This window comes from Gymnogyps californianus, chromosome 3 (genome assembly GCF_018139145.2).
Source record: "Gymnogyps californianus isolate 813 chromosome 3, ASM1813914v2, whole genome shotgun sequence".
NCBI classification, from domain to species: domain Eukaryota; kingdom Metazoa; phylum Chordata; class Aves; order Accipitriformes; family Cathartidae; genus Gymnogyps; species Gymnogyps californianus.
In genome coordinates this window covers 124,761,542-124,780,580 of record NC_059473.1, presented here as the reverse complement: position 1 = coordinate 124,780,580, position 19,039 = coordinate 124,761,542, and the positions used below count along the sequence as shown (strand labels likewise).

General features: G+C 50.9%; 1 protein-coding gene across 1 annotated transcript in view; it reads right to left on the bottom strand.

Annotated features, from left to right (window-relative positions):
• Window positions 1-9,453, bottom strand: part of XKR6 (XK related 6) — a 186,352-nt gene extending 176,899 nt beyond the window's left edge. Inside the window, 2 exon segments of the mRNA XM_050894142.1 lie at window positions 8,718-8,850; window positions 8,853-9,453. Of these exon segments, the coding sequence (XP_050750099.1) occupies window positions 8,718-8,850; window positions 8,853-9,453 (734 nt within the window).
• Window positions 9,454-19,039: the final 9,586 nt, after the last annotated feature.

Here is a 19,039-nt window from a genome sequence, read left to right as displayed (position 1 = left end):
ACGGAGCAGAGGAAGAGGAGGTCCTCGCGATAAAGGCTCTGGGCTTGAATACAGGAGGTTTCAGCGAAGCTGCCGATTCTGTAGAAGATCTTCTGTGCAGCTGAAGTCACTTAAGGACAGACTGTGAATATTTCATAGGTGAACTGGAGCTCTCACACATTTCAGAAGAAAGGAGATGTGAGGAGAAGCACAGTCTTCAGGTCCCGTTATAGTTTTGGGGACACATTTAAGATTGCCTTTCGCTCTATTTTTTGTCTCTTGGCCAAGATGCGATTTTGCTCTAACGGGGCTGCTGGTTCAGCTAGGGCTTCGAGACACTGATGGAAGGAATAACACACCCATTTATACTGAAATAACAAAAGCAGACACAGACACATAGCTTAGCCATCCAAGCATGTGCATACTTTAAATGGAGTACTCAGTTCGTGGGTCAGATTTGCCCAAGGGCGGACAAACAGCAACCCCTGAGACTCCTCCTGAGCAATGTAAATGTGGCTCCTATGCTACAGCAGTTACATATAACCAAACGTAGGCTGAAACTGGAATATAGGGTGGCGGGCAATACAAATTCCCAGAATGGGGGGAGTTGCAAAAAAAATAAAATAAAAATCCAGCCATGGGGAGCTGCAGTGGGCTGCTGCCAGCCGCCCTGGGACACAGCCAAATGCTCAGTCCCACAACCCAGGAGATTTCTGGAGCATCCTTGACACTGCGGGCACCACCAGTCCCCAAGGACACGGGATGTGCCTGTTGATCTGCCTGCAAAGGTCATGCTGTTCTGCTCCACGGGGTTAGAAATGCAAGCTGTTCCTCCCACTGTCAGAGTGCTGCTAGGTTTGAGGACTTTCTAAAGATCCTCCTTCCCAGGAAAGCTCTTTCCCCATTTTCTTGGGATCCGGTTTGGAAAAGCATCTCAGTGCCCTAAAGCAGTCATAGCAGACTAGGGCATCAGTCTGGATCCCAGCACATCAGAAGAAGGTGGGTCAATGAAGTAACAATATTTGGCACATGTTCTTTGCTTATACCTTTAATTACAATTTAATTTTATCTCTAGCTATAACAAAGCATTACTCTGATTCATAGTTCCTCCTGCCTAAAAGCTTTCAGGTGTTAGAACACTGGCTTATACTACTACTGATTTTCATGACAGTGAGGTGCTAAAAATCAAGTCAGGATTCAAGGGAAATAAAGCAAAATGAAAGTACAGGGAGAAGTTCTGTGAGGGATTCAGACTTCTCCATAGGCTCACCTTCATTCCCCAAGGAAAATTACATGTTTGAAGTCCAATTTCTGTTCCTTGCAGTCTCAAGACAGTGAAAGCAGCTCTCCTCTAAAGACACACTTTATCACCATCAGTTCTACCTCCATCCTTTTCATTAAAAGAAATGCTCCCTGAATAACCTACATTTGTACTGAGAGGAGAACCACTGCAAGGAATAAAGCTAGCTCAATGCAGCTAAAAGCAAAATGGAAGGGTCTAGAAAGGTGGAAAATAGAGAGCTTATAATTTTAACATACAAAAAAAGGTGAGCCATCTTTCCTCCTTCCCTTGGCACCCTGCCTCCCCTCCATCAGGAAAGGCACTTTCAGGTTGCCACTGGCATTAGAGATAAAGCCGTAGGGCACCTGGAAAAAAAGGCACAACTGTCTTTCCTCCAGTTCAGCATGAAGCCTGAGCAACTGAAAAGGGATGTTCTGGTCAAAGACCACACAGGTAGCAGCATTTAGGAAAGCAGCCTGCAACCCAACTTCAAAGCAGCCATCTTCCCTTATAGTTTTCGGACTCCTGGAGATGGTCTCTCGAAAATACCTAGCATGGGTGTCGTCGCCTTGAAAGCCATGGAAACTTTATGCTGGTTCCCGTAAGAACAAAGTCAGGTCATCAAAGCATTCCTGCTTCCCCTTCCTCCTCCCCACATACCATGGTGAAGAGGTGACAAGCCGTTGTCACCGCAGGACCACCTTACTCACCGGGCACCTCGTGCCCACATGGCTCTTCCTCAACAGCATCCCCAGGTCCAAGAGGAAACCAAAGTCGCTTCTCCTCCGAATCCCACTCACCCACCTACCCAAACCATGCTGTCGCTGCAGAAACATTGAATTGCATGGGAAGGCGAGTTCCCACCAGGTCAGGGCAGCACGTTATTTCTGCCAAGAAAAGGTTTGGAGAACACTCTGCCCTCCCAAGGCTGGCACAGCAGATCTGCTTCAACATCTGTGGTTTGACCCCCTCTAGTGGGTAGCACCCAACAAGACACAGAGCCTCGCCACCACCCCGCAACCAATGGAGACCCTACTCAAGTGATAAAGCCTTTTTTCATGATTATTACGATATTATTTTCACACACACACAACCTATCCGCCTTGGACTTCAGATTCAATGTCTTTGGACCTCTACACCCGCAGCCCGGCACTTACTTACAGACATCCCGTAGAAAAATCTTAGAAATGGTGGCAGAGCAGGTAAGGTTTTTGGAAGGGAGAACCACCTTGCTGGAAAAAAAAAAAGTTATACCCCAGCCCTGATTTTGTATGGAGAACATATTTATCATCTATCCCAGAATGTCTTCCCTCTGCCAACTTGTCAAAAGCTGACAAAACTCCATACTATAAAAGCAAGCTGTTAAAACTTGGCTAAAGGGAAAAACTTAGCTGCCAGACAAGCTAACCAGAAAAAGCTGAAAAAAATATTTGAGCGTGCCAGGGCAGGCAGTAAATTTACAGAAAGGCTCTACAGAGCCGAACATCCCAAACCAAGACAACGAGGCAGTATTAGGTCAGCAGCTTCTCGTTCATCTGTCATTTGACAAGCAGATGTCTCCCGCTTCAAGGGACTTGGGTAGATATGTTAAGAGTTGTAGCTGCCTGTATTTCTAAAGTATCCGAAGAAGCATGTATCTAACTCACAGTTCATCCCAGAACAAAGTATTTTAGTAGAGCCTGAACCCACTCATCACGTAGTCATTAAATACCACATATTCCATTTAAACCCACTGATTCATCCTTCCACCTCCGGGCATGCCAAAAGATGAACAACTCATAGATTTGGTCTTTCCACTAATAAACAAGATGGAAAGTCTTCGCCTCAATTTTAGGAATTTTTCTTTTAATCACACAAATACACGAGGTGTTTTTAACGTCAAAACTCTGACAAGGGTTGTTCTGGTTTGTTTGGTTGGTTTTTTTTACAGAATGGTTTTCCTAAATATGTATTCAAATCGGTTTTAAAAACAAAACCCACAAACATATTACATTCAAGTCACGAAACTTACTGACAGTTTAACAGACAAAGAGCAATTTCTAGCTGATCAGCTTTCATTTTAGCTCAAACTCCACATACAGTTAATCCAATGGAATCCAATGATGTTTTCTTTAATAACACGCCGCAACGCGAAGGATCGTACTTTACACTCTAAACCTTGTATTCCAGAACAGCAATCATGACCCACTAACCCACTTATAACAAAGGTTAAAGAAAGGTACATCAGACACAGAAGTTATACTCTCAATTGTCATTAATACAACTTGTGCAACTATCCAAGATACGAAAACTTCAAGTCAAAACTATTTCTCCTGAATTTACACAGCTGAATGGCTTCAGTGAAAGCAACAGCCCTGGCAAGCTCTGACGACCGACCCGCCTTCAGCCTATTTCCAGCAAAACCACAGCACTGCAACATCCCTCCTCAATGAAAAACCCTTCTGCAGCTTGCAGTGAAGCAGCTCAATAGCGAGCGTAATGTGCCCCAACTGGCATCCTTTACTTTTTGGACAGTCTGGCTGAATTGTTCTAGTCCTCAAGACAATCTAAGAGATTTGAGATGAAAGGTGAAAATTGTAGATTTATAAAGGTAAAAACCACAGGACCTGAGCTTTATCACTGGGAATGCCATTTGAGATCACACTACTTCAAGCGAGAATTAAAAATATATATATACATACATACGTATATACACACATACGTTTTTACAATATATGTGTGTACTTTCTTTCCAGCAGCCACTATAGGCAGGCAGTATTAACACAGCCTTCGGTTCTCATCTGAGCAAAAAACAACCACAAAAAAACAGGAATATCATTAAGCCCCCCCTCAGTACTTGCACTGCCCCCCAGCACTCCTGCCTGGTCACGATTGACTCTCTGAATAGGACAACAGAGGACACAAACGGAAGACAAAGCCCCCACCCAGATTGCTCAAAAAACAACAAGCTACTTCTCCCACAATCCTGACAAAACGAAGAGACAATCTTGCTAAAATAAGAGCTCAACGTATGTTTATATTTCTGCCATAAAATATTATTTATTCACCATCTTATTGGCAAGTCTTCCTAACGTTTAGGAAAAGTCATCCCTACAGGAATTGTGTTATCCCCCAAATCAAAACCCAGATTACCTAACATATTCAGGACGAGGATTTCTGTACAACTCCAACCTGCCCCCTCTATTCTCTACGACTTTGCTTCCAGCTACTGAGCAACAGCCACGACAGCCTCTACAGAACGTACAATCCCGATTACGCTACATGCAGTCGCAGCGCGTATCCACGGTCATGCAGGAAACCAGGCTCGGCGCATCATGCACTGAACTTACACCGTCCTAGGTCTTCCTCCTCCATCCCCACGTATAAACTTCTTACCAGCACGAAGCGATTTAGCTGCAGGCAAACACCGCTAAAACAGCGCTTTCCAGTATTAGTCCCATCACTGCATTCAAGATTAATTTTAATGGCGTTTGCAATAGCTGTAGCGGGAATGCAGAAAGACACCCTTGTGGAGGCTAGCCCACAGATCCCATGAAGTTAATTCTTGCTCTGGTCAGATACTGGGAGTCAGCTCCACGCTGACCACGCTGTCCAGCGTGCCTTAAAAAGCAGGAGCCATGTGCTAGTGGGATTAGCGATCAACAAGAGAGAAAGCTCCCTTCTTTCACCTAATGTGATCCGGTCTGCAGAGCTCCTTTTCAGTCCCTTTCGGCAGTCCCAGCCCTGCACAACCTCGGAAGCAAACATTTTTCCTCTGCATTAACAAAGCTGGGAAAAGTCTGGGCAACTTGAGCTTTCCTTCTTCACATTACCAAAAAAAAAAATCACCCCTCCACATGCATCCCCTCTGTCTCTGCCGGCATCGCTTCGGTGTCCCCCTCCCCACCTGTTCACTCAAGCGTGCCACGGCATGGAGTGGTTTTGCAAACGCCGGCTTTCACCACGGCTAATACACAATCATTTCTTTTTGCCTGGCTCCAAGAGGGGAAAAATCCAACTTGCCAGAGGAGCATCTGCATCGAGAACTGCTTTTGCTGATGGGATCAGCACTCGGGAGTAGCAGGGAAAGCAGGAGAAAGGGTCGCGTACCAATTCATCATCCTCGCATGCATCACCTGCAGACAATCCCCCTCCTGCCATCCCTCAGCCCAAATCTCGGCTGGAAAAAAGAAGAAAAAAATAGAATAAACCCCCAAGCAGAAGTTGAGAACAAATGTGCTTTGAATGCTACACAAATGACATTGAAGATGCAGAAGAAATACGTATTTGCTGTTGCGCTGCACGACTTCATGGGCTTATTTCCTAGGTATACGTTTCACGCACCCTTCCCACACAGATCCCCTCCACCCCCTCGGCTTCTTTAACAAAAAATAAAAAAATAAAGATCTTTGATGTGTATATTCATTTTATCTCAAGAGAGCGGTGTCCTCAGAAGAGGTGTCAAGGCCCTCCCCTGCCTCCACCCACGCACCCCTCCCCCAGGCTCAACCATGCTGTCTCCATCTTAACTCCAGCCACTTCTTCCCCGATTTCATTAGGCAGCAGAGTTAACCCCTTCGGCTACCCAGACGTAGGGGAAAAGAAGGACCTCCCCATCAATCATCACTTTCTGCCTTCCCCTTCATCTTTTTCCTCATCCATACCCCAGCAAAAAAACTCCTAAAATCCACCACTGAGGTTATTTTTGCCCCATTAATTCATCTGGGAAGTACCAACACAGGGATATTAACCCTTCCAGCGAGCCCCTCCAGGGCTTCCCACCATGACGTGCCATCTTCTCCCCCCTTAAAAAAATTCAGCGTCTTCTCCCTAAGGATTATTTTAAAAGCTACAAAACCCAACCAACCCCATCTGCAGCCTCTTCCCTACAGTCTAACCCACCCGTGGGGTGGAGGGGTGCATCCACCACCCCGTGACACAACCCGGAGACTTCCCACCACCCTCCATCACCCACACCTCACACTCCTTCCATCATATTAACCCACGTCCCATCTCAGAGGACGCTGGGCCACGCCGGGTCTTTACAGTTGTCCTTACAACACCCCTTTCCGTAAGCCCGACATCTCTGTGGTGGCGTTCGCATCTACAGGCTTTCATCCCGAAGAATCCCTCCCTGCCTCCTCCTACATCTCTTTTCGTGGAGGATAACGCAATTTCCAGCTCACTCTGGAGGACGCTTTTTTATTCCCACTGAGCCTGGGGTCACCTCCCAGACCCCTCCTCTGGCCAGCGTCTCCTCTACCCCAGGACCTCTCCTGCTGAAGGGGAACAGTCCCCGTCCCTGACCTTCAGTCTCACACCGGCAACCCCAACGCTGTCTCCGCTCCCCTGCCGCCTGGCCGAGGAGAAGGTTTCTTCTTTTGCCAAAGCCACAGCCGAGGCATCACGCTGCGTTTTTCCACTCCCACAACCTGCTCCTTCGGTGCGGGGGTTGGGGGATGTCAGTGAGCCGGGGGGCTCCCCCTCCTCCGGGTGGGAAGAGGCTCTCTGGGACGGATGATACTCTCACCCCCTCGTCATCTACAGGGGGTTCAAGCCACGCCAGGAGGACACCAACCCTCTGGAAACAGCACATGCCAGCGCTCGGCAGCCAGGGGTTTGCCGTCCGCCCCCCCGCAGACCCTCTCTGGAGCAGCCCCCCGCTTTCTGTGGGGCCTTTCCCTTGCGGGCCCCCCCCCTCCAGCTCCAGAAGGGGAGCAGTGGGGCAAGCCCTCCCCAGGGCCACAGGACCTCCCTCTGCAGCACTGCCGGTGCGAGGGTCACCCCCAGCCCCGGGCCTGCCTCCATGCTGTCACCCGTGGGTTGTCCCCCCTGACCAGCTCCTGTCAGGAAGAGCAGCTCCAACCCCCGCTCCCTGTCCTGCCCCATGTCTGTGGGGCAGCAAGAGCCCACCCCATCCCTTGCAGCACCATCTACAGCCCCATGGAGCTAGAACCCCTTCCACCCCCCATGCTTGTGGGGAGCACCGACCCCTGTCCCCTCCAGGCCGTGAGGTGACAGCAGCCCCCATTCCCCTCTCCCCAGCCCCACACACTCATTTGGGGGGCTTCTCTCCTCCCTTCGGGGCTCTCCTCAGTGTAGCAGGGGTCACTCCAAATCTCCACATTGGGGGCACCGACCCATGTCCCGCTTGGACCAACGAACCCCACTCCTCCCACAGACACATTTTAGGGGAACTCCTCTTCCCCTTGGACATCCCCTCAGCACAAGGGGGGCCCCCACACCTCCTCCACCCGGGGGAGCACTGACCCACATCCACCTCGGACTGTGAGGTGACAACAACCCCCATGTCCCTCACCTCAGCCCCCCAGGCTCGTTTTGTGGGAATCCCTACTCCCTTTGGGTCTCTTCTCACCCAACGTGGGAGTAACCCCCAAATCTCCCCTCCTTCTCCATGTGGGGGACACCACACTGCCCATGACCACCTCAGACCATGAGGTGACACTGACCCACGTCCATTTCAGACCATGAGCTGACAGTGACCCCCATCCACCCCACCTCAGCCAGGGGACAGTGACCCACCTCCGCCTCAAACCAGGAGATGACACTGACCCACGTTCACCTCGGACCATGAGGTGATGCTGACTGACATCCACCTCAAACCATGAGATGACAGTGATGCCCATCCACCCCACCTTAGCCAGGGGACAGTGACCCACCTCCACCTCAAACCATGAGGTGACACTGACCCATGTCCATCTCAGACCACGAGGTGACAGCAATGTACATCCCCCCCACCTCAGCCAGGGGACACTGACCCACATCTACCACAGACCATGAGGTGACGCTGACCCCCACTGGCCCCACCTCAGCCAGGGGACAGCGACCCACCTCCACCTCGAACCATGAGGTGACAGTGATGCCCATCTGCTCCATCTCAGCCAAGGGACAGCGACCCACCTCAAACCATGAGGTGACACTGACCCGCGTCCACCTTGGACCATGAGGTGACACTGACCCACCTCCACCTCAAACCATGAGGTGACAGCGACGCCCATCTGCTCCACCTCAGCCAAGGGACAGTGACCCACCTCAAACCATGAGGTGACACTGACCCCATGTCCATCTCAGACCACGAGCTGGCAGTGACCCAGGTCCACCTTGGACCACGAGCTGACAGTGACCCACGTCCACCTTGGACCACGAGCTGACAGTGATCCCCATCCAGCCCACCTCAGCCAGGGGACGCTGACCCACCTCAAACCACGAGGTGACACTGACCCACGTCCACCTCAGACCACGAGCTGGCACCGACCCCCATCCGCCCCACCTCAGCCAGGGGACAGAGACCCACCTCAAACCATGAGGCAGCGACGCCCGTCCGCCCCGCCTCAGCCAGGGGACGGGGACGGCGACCCGCGCCCAGGGCGCGCCGACCCACCGCCATGTCGGGCAACGAGCCGACGGCCACCCCCGCTCCCCACCCGGTCCGGGGGGACCCGGTCGCCCCTCTTACCTCCAGACCTGCCCCATCTGCAGCAGGTGGATGACGGACTGCCAGACCCAGACGGAGATCCTGCAGAGGCGCTGCGCCCCGGGGGTGGTGGTGCCGGCGACTCCTCCTACCCCGCCGGCGGGTCCCCCCGGCGGCCGACGGCCCCCATCATGGGCGGCCCGCGGCTGGTGAGGCCCTGCACGGCGCCCAGCCCGCCGCCCGTGTAGTCCTGCACGAACCAGCGGAAGCTGAGGATCTGCACCAGCACCGAGGGCAGCAGCACGAAGGCCAGCGTCAGGCCGCACCAGACGTAGTCCCGCCGGCCGTAGTGGTGCACCGCCAGCCACAGGTCCGTGCCCACGTCCCCCAGCAGCACCAGCAGCGCCAGCACGATCCACAGGCAGTCCAGCCACGGCCGCTCGGCCGCCTCGCCGACCTCCGGCTCCCGCGGCGGCCCCTCGGCGGCGGGGCGCGGGGCCAGCGGCTCGGCGGCGGCGGCGGCGGGCGCCCGCCCGAAGAGGTTCCGCAGGCAGGCGCTCCGGCAGCCCCAGTAGCACGACGACGTGTTGCAGCAGTGGCAGATGTGCAAGGAGCTGCTGCCGCCCGGCTCCTCCGCGCCCTCGGCCGCCGCTGCCCCGACGCCGCCGCCGGCGCCGCAGACGCCCGCCGCCGCCGCCGCCGCCGCCGCCTCGTCCAGGTTGTGCAGCTGGGCGAAGCCCACGCCGCCGCCGCCGCCGCCATCCGACTTGGCCGCCATCTTGCTGCCGCCGCCGCCGCCGCCGCGTCTCCGGCCCCTTCGCCGGGCGCGCTCGCTCGCTCTGCCCCCCCCCCGTCCCCGCTCCCGGCACCCCCCCACCCGCCGCCCGCCCGCCTGCCCGCCCGCCGCTTCCGGGGGCGGTGCTTCCGCGCCCGCGCAGGACGGGCCGGGCCGCCTAGCGACCGAGCGGGGCAGCGCCGCCGCCAGCCGCCGCCGGCCGGGCCGGGACGAAGCGGGCCGGGCCGCCGCAACGGAGCGGCCCCCGGCCCCGGCCGCGCCGCGCACGGTGCTGCCGCGGCCCCCGCGCTCGCTGCTGCTCTCTGCCGGCACCCCTGCACACCGGCGCCCAGCGCTGCCCCGCTTCCGTTGCACCGGCACCCGCTGCTGCCCTCTGCCCCGCTCCCGTTGCACCGGCACGTAGGACTGCCTTCTGCCCCGCTCCCGTTGCACCGGCACCTAGCACTGCCCTCTGCCCCGCTCCCGTTGCACCGGCACCCAGCACTGCCTTCTGCCCCGCTCCCGTTGCACCGGCACCCAGCACTGCCTTCTGCCCCGCTCCCGTTGCACCGGCACCCAGTACTGCCTTCTGCCCCGCTCCCGTTGCACCGGCACCCAGCACTGCCTTCTGCCCCGCTCCCGTTGCACCGGCACCCGCTGCTGCCCTCTGCCCCGCTCCCCTTGCAGCGGCACCTAGCACTGCCTTCTGCCCCGCTCCCGTTGCACCGGCACCCAGCACTGCCTTCTGCCCCGCTCCCGTTGCACCGGCACCCGCTGCTGCCCTCTGCCCCGCTCCCGTTGCACCGGCACGTAGGACTGCCTTCTGCCCCGCTCCCGTTGCACCAGCACCCAGCACTGCCTTCTGCCCCGCTCCCATTGCACCAGCACCTAGCACTGCCCTCTGCCCTGCTCCCGTTGCACCGGCACCCAGCACTGCCCTGTGCCCCGCTCCCGTTGCACCGGCACCCGCTGCTGCCCTCTGCCCCGCTCCCGTTGCACCGGCACCCGCTGCTGCCCTCTGCCCCGCTCCCCTTGCAGCAGCACCCGGCACTGCCTTCTGCCCCGCTCCCGTTGCACCGGCACCCGCTGCTGCCCTCTGCCCCGCTCCCGTTGCGCCGGCACCCGCTGCTCCTCTCCCCGTCCCCTCTGCGTTAGCACCCACGGGATCCATTGTGCTTCTTCCCCCAACCCCTGTGCGCTGACACCAGCATCCCCCAGCCCATCCTCAGCTGGGCCCCCTTCTGCTGACCCCATCCCATTCCCAAATCGGCTCCCCAGCCCAGTATCTTGGCCCTCACATCCCTGTCCTGCAGTGCAACCTCCCTGTCCCGGTGACGTGCTCGCCCTCGAATCCCAGGACCGCCACTCTGCCACCCGGGTTGTCCTCAGCCCACCCTCAGCCAGACTGCCTCCCCCCTCCCCACCTCCAGCAGCTCCCCAGTACCAGCCAGGTCCAGGCCCTCCTCTGGGTTTCTCTTTGCCTTTTCCCTTCCTACGGCCGTGCTGGGGAAGGGGGGGCTCCTGTCCCACCCCCATCCCATAGGTCCCCCATCGCATAGCAGCAGTCTCCAAGCTCACCTCAGCACCCCGACCTCACACGGCCTCAGGGCCCTCCCAAATCCCCCACCGCAGTGTCCTCCTGTCCCTCTCCTTCTAACACAAGGATCCCCCATCCTCTGTCCTCTGCGCTTGTCCCTTCCTTACCCACTTTGGGGGGACACTGCTTCACCCACCCCGTTCTTACGGGCTCAGGCAAACCAGCCGGCTCCTCTCCGTGGGCCCAGCGCCTTGCTGGAGGGGACAAACCTCTGGCAAGCTGAGGAAGCGGCTCCCAGCTCCGGTTTTGGGATCTGCCTGGGGCTGAGCTGCACCCCAGGCGGGTGTTTCACCGAAGGACCCGCTGGCAGGCTGGGGAAGCCAAATTCAAGGTCCTTCCCCCTCGCTTCCCTTTCTACCCATTCACATTTGTTCATTCATCGTATCCATCTTTTCTGTGCTGTCTTGTGCTGTCCTCTGTAGGTTACAATCTCCTCTCTTTTCTGTTTGGGTTTTTTTTTCCCCCATTTGATAAGTGCTCCTTCCAGATGCTCCTTCTCCAGCTGTTGCTTCTGCCTCTTTCTGTGGGAGTTTGAATTCTGCCCTTTCTCTTTTTTTTTTCTTGTTTGTTTATTTTTGATTGTTTTTTTTTTTTTTAAATTGTGGCAAAATATCAGGGCTGATAGATTCAGGGCTCCGGAACTAGCTGCCAAAGTTGCTGCTTTGCAGAGTCTAAATTTCAAGGGGGGGGGGAGGAAAAACCAAAACAAGCAGGCAGAAAGGTGCATGAGTGCAGACAAAATACTTTTTTCCAAGGAGGGAAAATTAATTTAATCTTAAGAAGAGTGGGAGGACTTGCATATATTAAATAAGCTGTCTGGGAAGCATGTATTTGGCCTTTCCGAGCGATGCCGAAGGAGTTCAAAAGTTTTGTGAAGTCTGAAAGACGCTGCTGGTTTTGAAACGGTTGCATCCTTCCATAGCAGAGAAACAGAAGAAAGGGAACGGAGAGCAAAGCTTTGTGCGTTGTCCGGATGAATGCACTCTGATGCACGCCCAGACGTGGCCAAATCCAAGTCATTTGTAGTGCATGAAACTCCGGCGCAAAGTTCTTCAGTAGGAGAAAACTGGTGTTGTAAATATAATGGGATCAGAGAGGACATGATCCCGCAGGTCCCCACGACGCTGAATTCAGATGTTGCGGATAGTCCCTTATTTTCTGCTGACTTCAGCTGTGGCAAGAAATATAAATATGGAAATAAATGAGACGAACGCCAGCCCTCAACTTGACCAAAATGAATTCACGTGCATAAGGCACGTATAATAGTATATATGTAACATAAAATCCCTCTCCTGTTTGACACTTTAAAACCTAAGCGATAAATATTTATGTTAATTCTCGCAGCAGTAAGAAATAAGGACTCTGGGACCCGTATTCTTGGGTGAGAGGCACCCATATTAAGCTTAAACTTTTGTTTTGCAGTATGATGAGATATAAATGGAAGCATTCCTCATTTCTTCAAACTTTTCTATGTAGCAATTTTGCGACATATGATTTGAAAGAAAAAAAAAAACCAAACAAAACAGCACAGAAGCAATAAAACTATTTGGTCTTATTATTTAAATAGAAGTTTAAGTGCGCATTGCATTTCATGACCCAAGAAGGGGGCAGAAGAGTCATCTGTTTTGATACAAAAACAACCCAAACTTGTGCGATGAGACATACGGGTGGGAGAAGACAGCAGTTAAGGATTTTAGCGTTGGCACACGAAATAAGAAAAGCAGTTGCTTGGGCAATATATGACATGATACAATACACTGTTGAGACTGCCTCTGAATTTCGCGGTGCAGTTGTGGCCACCTGTGTCCAAGAAGGCTGAATTCAGGCTGGAATACGTGCAGGGAAGAGCCAGGCGTTGCTCAGAGGTCAGGACAGTCTGTCTTTCTCCTGTGGACTGAAAGAATTTGGCTTGTTTAGTTTAGCAAAATGAGACTGGAGAAGGAATATGTTTTCTGCCTATAAATACATCCTGGAAAGTAAATGCAAACGACGGGAAAGGCGTTGTGATGCTGAAGGGCAACAGCAGAAGAGTAAATGAGTAGGAACTGGCCATGAATATATTTAGTCTAGAAATCGGAAGATCCTTCCAGTAGGAGTAACAGAGACTAAAAAAAAAAACCAAAAGTAACTAGTTTTAACACATAGCTTCATAATTTTATAAAGGAAATTGCATACCAATGTGAAACAATAAACAGTTGGGATGAAAGCCCTTGAAATGTTTTCCAGCCCAGATCATCTCTCCTTGGAAAGATCTTGTCCATTTTGATGCATGGTACACTACGTTCCTTCCTGCATCAGGCGATGAGTCACGGATACATGACTCCGTGGGTGGCCAGAAGTGATATCTCCACCGCTTACATCTTAATTCCTGATTATCCCATGATGTTCTCCAGCTCCCGCTCGCTCACTTATCACACAGCGGAGACGCAGCCACGTTCAAAGCACCCCACGAACCCCTCATTTCCCTGGTACCCACAGCCACCGCTGCGTGGTCGCTTCGGCCAAGGACATGGGAAAGATGCTTTGCCCCTTCAATCAACAAGAGCTGCAGTCCTGCTTTGTTGTAGCACTGGCCCTTACAGAGAGCTAGAAGAGTCATTAGTCAGAGCCTGTTTCTTTTATTAGCCAACACTGTGTATTTTTAAGGGTTTTTTTTTTGAAGTTGTGAGCGTCAATCACACCCGCGTTGAGATGTCTCTTAACTCATATGTTTGAGAGGAGAAAGCTTTTCTCTGTGCTAAGCGGCGACCCACGCTTCCATCACACTGGAGGCACTTCCGTCCGGAGGTTCGGGTAAACTCTGGGTGACCCTTAGATCTGCAAGTATTTATAAAACATGTTTAGCAAGGGTTTTTCCCTTGCAGCGCTCAGAGCTGATCTGTCTGTGCCTTGCATTTCATGGTTTTTTCTGTTCTTCAGAAGCACCAGCGAGACACCAGGAAGGGGAGGCGCGTTTGGTAGTCCAGCAGCACCCAGCAAACCAAGGCATGGGATCATCACCTTCTTGTGCTGGCTGGTTAAAGGCTTTTTCGTCCTGATCAAGACACTAATTGAGCTGTGTGGTCTTCCATCTTTCAGGGGAACAAACACTATACAGAGAGAGGTATGTAAGCCAGAATCAGAGTTGTGTAAATCTGGAACTACCTCATTTAAATAACTTGGGGATGGATCCAGCTGACTGTTCGGTATATGTGGAGTACTCTGCTACCAGCACAGATAATTACAATTAATGGGGATTTACTTTAAGCAAAGTCGGCCAGAAAAATGACATCTTATTGTGTCATTAGTTTCCATCAATTACTTCCATGTTGTTTGCTCAGTTCCCAAGTCAAACGAGTGTGGGCTGACAGCCTTGCAAGCTCAACTTGGTATTGTCTCTAAAAATCAAACTGCATTATTTCTGCCTCATGCATCATCACTAACAATAAAGCATCCACCGCTGGAATATAGCAGGTGGCTTTGTTATTCATGCATGAGGCAGAAAAGACTCCAGCTTCCTTTGCCACGACGTTGAAGTCTCCGCAGTACTGAAAGCTGGGTATGTTGGTAAACGTAATAGTTATTGTGTGAGCTTGACTTAGAAGACGCACTTAGGTCACTCCTTCTGTTGATTAACTTCTGTACTTTCTGTTAGACTTTTTGAATGCTACATGTGTATATTGGAGGAGGATTAACACGACGCTGCTTTTGCTGTTACTTGTCTCTCTGTGACAGCACTCTGTGACATTAGGCTCCCTAGGAAAGGTGCAGAAGGTGCCATATGTTACGTATTGAAAAGCCAGCTCACGGTCATCCTAAGAACTGCCTCGAAGAGAGTGTGAGGAATGTTTGGTGAAGCTTTCCAGTTCTAGCACTTCTTTTTTATTTGAGGGCTTAGTTTTTGAGCTTTCAGTTTAGCAATGCAATCGACTGATAAGTGTTATCAGTGACTGTCAATAATCATGTGTTAGTCCCTACTGATATCTTGAAACAACTGAACGTGGTGTGTTCTCACAGCTGGACCAGGTGCTTGACTTCTAATCCCAGTTCCTTACAACTCTATAATTTCACGTGCAACTGCGTAGTTTTGAGTGGCTTACACTTTCGAGGAAATACATTAAAATTAAAGAATACGTTTAGGCTCCAGTAGTCCAACCAGAGGCAGGTCCTTTTCAAAGTAAATATCCCTGTGAGCCACCCTGGTTTCACTCGCTGAGGTTTTAGCGGGATGGGGCTATCACAGAGGAAGGCGTCTAAAACAAGAGGCTATTCCTTAAAAACAGTTTCCTCTTCCTGGCTGTATTTTTGGCAAAAATTGAGTTACTGATATGACGTACAGAGGTTGTGAAGCTTGATTAAAGTCCCTAAAACATGCTCAGGTCCTCAGGTGTTGCATGATAAAAGCTGGATAACAGTTCTCTGCTAAATATATAATTACGTGAATCCCAAACTTTTCTCTATTGGACAGTAATATTACGTTTACATCACTTTACACCTCCTGACAAATTTAAGAATTAGAATGGTCTTGGGAAGTGTGCATTAGCAAACTTCATAGTTCCTATTATCTAGATCTTACCTGCGGTGACATGGTTTATTCAGCTCTCCTCAGGCTTCCTTTAATCTCCTGAGAGCTGCAACTGTTTTCATTTATTACTGCGCATCAAAAGGAACCTGTCTCTCTGCTTTCAGAAACATGCCTTTGTGGGACACCTTTTAGATGCAATCAGCTGAACCAGTGACATCAGATGGGTGATCGTAGGGCCACCTGGGGACTGGCCTGTGCAGAAGAGGGTGACTGCAAGAAGCTTTCCACCCTGCCTGCCTTTTCTTTGCAAAGCCTAGCAGTACTTGCAGCTTTCCCGTTAAACCAAGCACAGGCTAATCCGCTCAGTCATGCTCTTCAAGGTACCGGTTACCCGGCAGGAAGAAACAACATGACTTCATCAGCCAAAAAAGGTGGTGAGCGGTGCAGGGAACTGTACGTTTCTCCCCTTGGAAAAGCATTAACAGCTAAGACCTCCAGTTTGATGGACTTGCTTGGTGCTTTTCCAACCTGGGATTTAGGAAAAGCGACTACACAGCATTTCCTACTTCCCCCCATGGGGCTCCAATGATTTAATTGGCTATGAAGGGCAGGGACGTATCTCACAGAGTAGCTGGTTGCTATTGTCAGCGTGCCACACTCTTCTTCGGAGCTCAGTGAAAAATAAAGTCATCAGGTGATGCTTCCCCTTCTGAACTGGGTGCCTGCGAAGGTTGGCCACTGTCCCAATAGGAACTGTACGTAGCATATAGCTTTTCTGTTCTTCTAGGTCACTGGGAAAGCCAATGTATAGCCATGGACCATGGAAGGAAGCAGAGCTGGATTTCATACCTTAACTATGGTATATTCCCTGTAACATGACCCCCCTTTCCAGACACACTCCCTGATGCTCATTTTAATACCTGATAATGCTGTAAACCTCATCCAAACCCATGCATGTAACAGAATAAAGTATTTTCCTGTAATTAATGCTGTCACTACAGAGTTGTTAATTAAATGCATGACCTTTTCTATCAAACCAAATAAAGACAGGATGTTGCACTAATCCCAACCTGCATGGGTTTCCCCTTGGAAAACAATAAGGAAAAGGCTGCTGGTGGTAGCCGCTCTGGTGACTGTAGCTTCTTCCATCTCCCTTTAGCTGAAACATCAGCCCAAGCATTGCCTCTTTCTAATGGGGACTATTACACCTTAGTGTCTCTACTTCATCTCTTCGTGGTCCTTCCTCTAGTCAAGGTACTGCAGAGATATCGTCTTCCCCTGCTTCCCCGCTGACCTTGTGAGATTCCCCATAGAACATTTTCCTGAAGCTCTGTCCACACCAGGTCTTGTTTTTCTCTCGTTTTTCATCCTGAGGACAGAATTTCCATTCCTTTGGTCCTGAATAAAATGCCTTGATCTGGTAAAGCCCCTATTCTAAGTCAGTGGGAGCTGGATTCAGCTCCAGACTGAGACATCTGAGTGTCTGCATCCATGTGTGAATTCCCATCACAGTCAAGAAGGAGCTCATCAATGGCTCGGTTCAGTTGCCCACATGCAGACATCTAGTGCCATTTGAAAGGCCCCAGGGACTCTCACCTGGCCTCTAGCTGATGCTCCAAGAGGTCTTGGGTCTCCCGTACCTCCTGCATCATACCTGTCAGTCTTGGAGCAGGATGTCCCAACCACCTTCGGGCATCTCAGGTGGCAGCAGACATTCAGAAACTGCATTTGGCCAGAGTGTTCTGCCATTACTTTTGGTAGGAGCAGGGTTAGGCCCCCAGCGCCCACCCACATGTACCTGTTACTGATGTTGGTTCTAGGCACGGACAAGATCTGTTCTGCCTAAGAGCTGTCAGCTTCTTCTTAACAGCAGCAGAAGTAACGAGCTTGCTTCTCCAGAGATCTTCCCACCCCATGCCCCTGTCCTCTCCTGACTCATCCTCTCTTGGCAGGAGCAGGCTCTCGTTTCAGGCAGCAACATGGACTTTTTACCTGTTTTGAAGAGAACCGTTCATCTGGCTTTGCCACTTGGCATTAAGTGATGTAAGGAGATGGGGCATAAATACTGTTTATTCTATAACTGAGCAAAGATCTCTTTTGTAGGATAACAGAAACACTTTATTTCTTACTTCCTTTTATTCTCTCACCATATTAAAAAGATCATCGTTTCCCTTTCTCTATTGTTAAATGCTTTTTATTAATTTGGCTTTGCACAGGTCATTTAATATCTCAGGGGACAGATGAGATTTGCCCAGCTTGAAATGGACGCTTAAGGTCTCTCATCTGTGTGGCAAAAATGATCACGTGGCTATTTCAGACAATGCCTAAAAATTCAGTATTGCTGTTCTGAAGTCTTGGTTCAGGCACACACTGTGCTTTGTGATATGTGCACATCACCAGCGAACCCAGCTTTGGCAAGTGCTCTTATCATTTCTTCCATCTGCCAGCGCACACAATATTTCTGAATCTGTTAATTAAGGAACTGAAGTTTTGCCCTAAGATACCAGAGTAACTGGTTCAGTTTCTCTGCAGCAAAAACTAATGCTTGCCTTGTCCATAATTACCTAAATTGTTGAGAAAAATGATTCTGCTTTCATGTTGATTCACTTTTGTAATTTCATTGCCGAGGCTAAGTGTGGCACCCATTTAAATTATCTCCTACTCTCATTTTACTCAAGACGTGTTATTTGCTAACAAAGATTCAATATGGAAAAATGGGAAGGTGACAACTACCTCCTTCATCAATGCAAATGACAATAATCTCCTCTCCTCCACCATGTAAAAATAAACATTGAATCATCCCAGACAGAAATACCCTTCTGCATTTAGAAATATGGATATGGAAAGGCGACACCTGCTCTCATTTATGTAGTCGTAAAACTCAAGTTTGTCTAGTGATTCCGTGGCAAATACTTCAGGAGATCAACAGCAGTGCGGACTCAGACTGCAAATGTCCCCAGCGTTTCTCCCAAGAATATGCACATTCTTCACTCCTTGGTTATACTTGCACTTGAAAATGGAAGATTAATTTTTGTTCCTGTTAAATTATTGAAATTATTTATACTAAAAATCATCCCATACAGCAACTCTGCTATAACTTCCTGCTTTTGATAGCTCTCTGATATTATTACTAGCCTCGGTACAGCTTCTAAAGCAACATTAAACCTCCCACAAGTGATCACCTCTTGTAATAAGCGCTGTTGGGTGTGCAGAGACTTGTGGTGAGGGTGGGCTCAGGGTGATGGTCCTTTGTGTCGGACACTTGGCTGCTGGGAAGAGCACGCGGAAACCTTTGCCAGCACACTTCTAGATGTGCAGTTCTGCACAGTAAGTAGTCATCAGTACTTGAGCTGTCCCTTTGGAAACACTTACTTGGAGGCTTTTTCAATGGCTCTGGGACATCCTCTGTGCCTGATGCCAAAAAGCCATCTCCTCCTAGTGCTCTTTTCCTGGAAGAGTATCTTCATATGCTAACATGGGCCACAGTG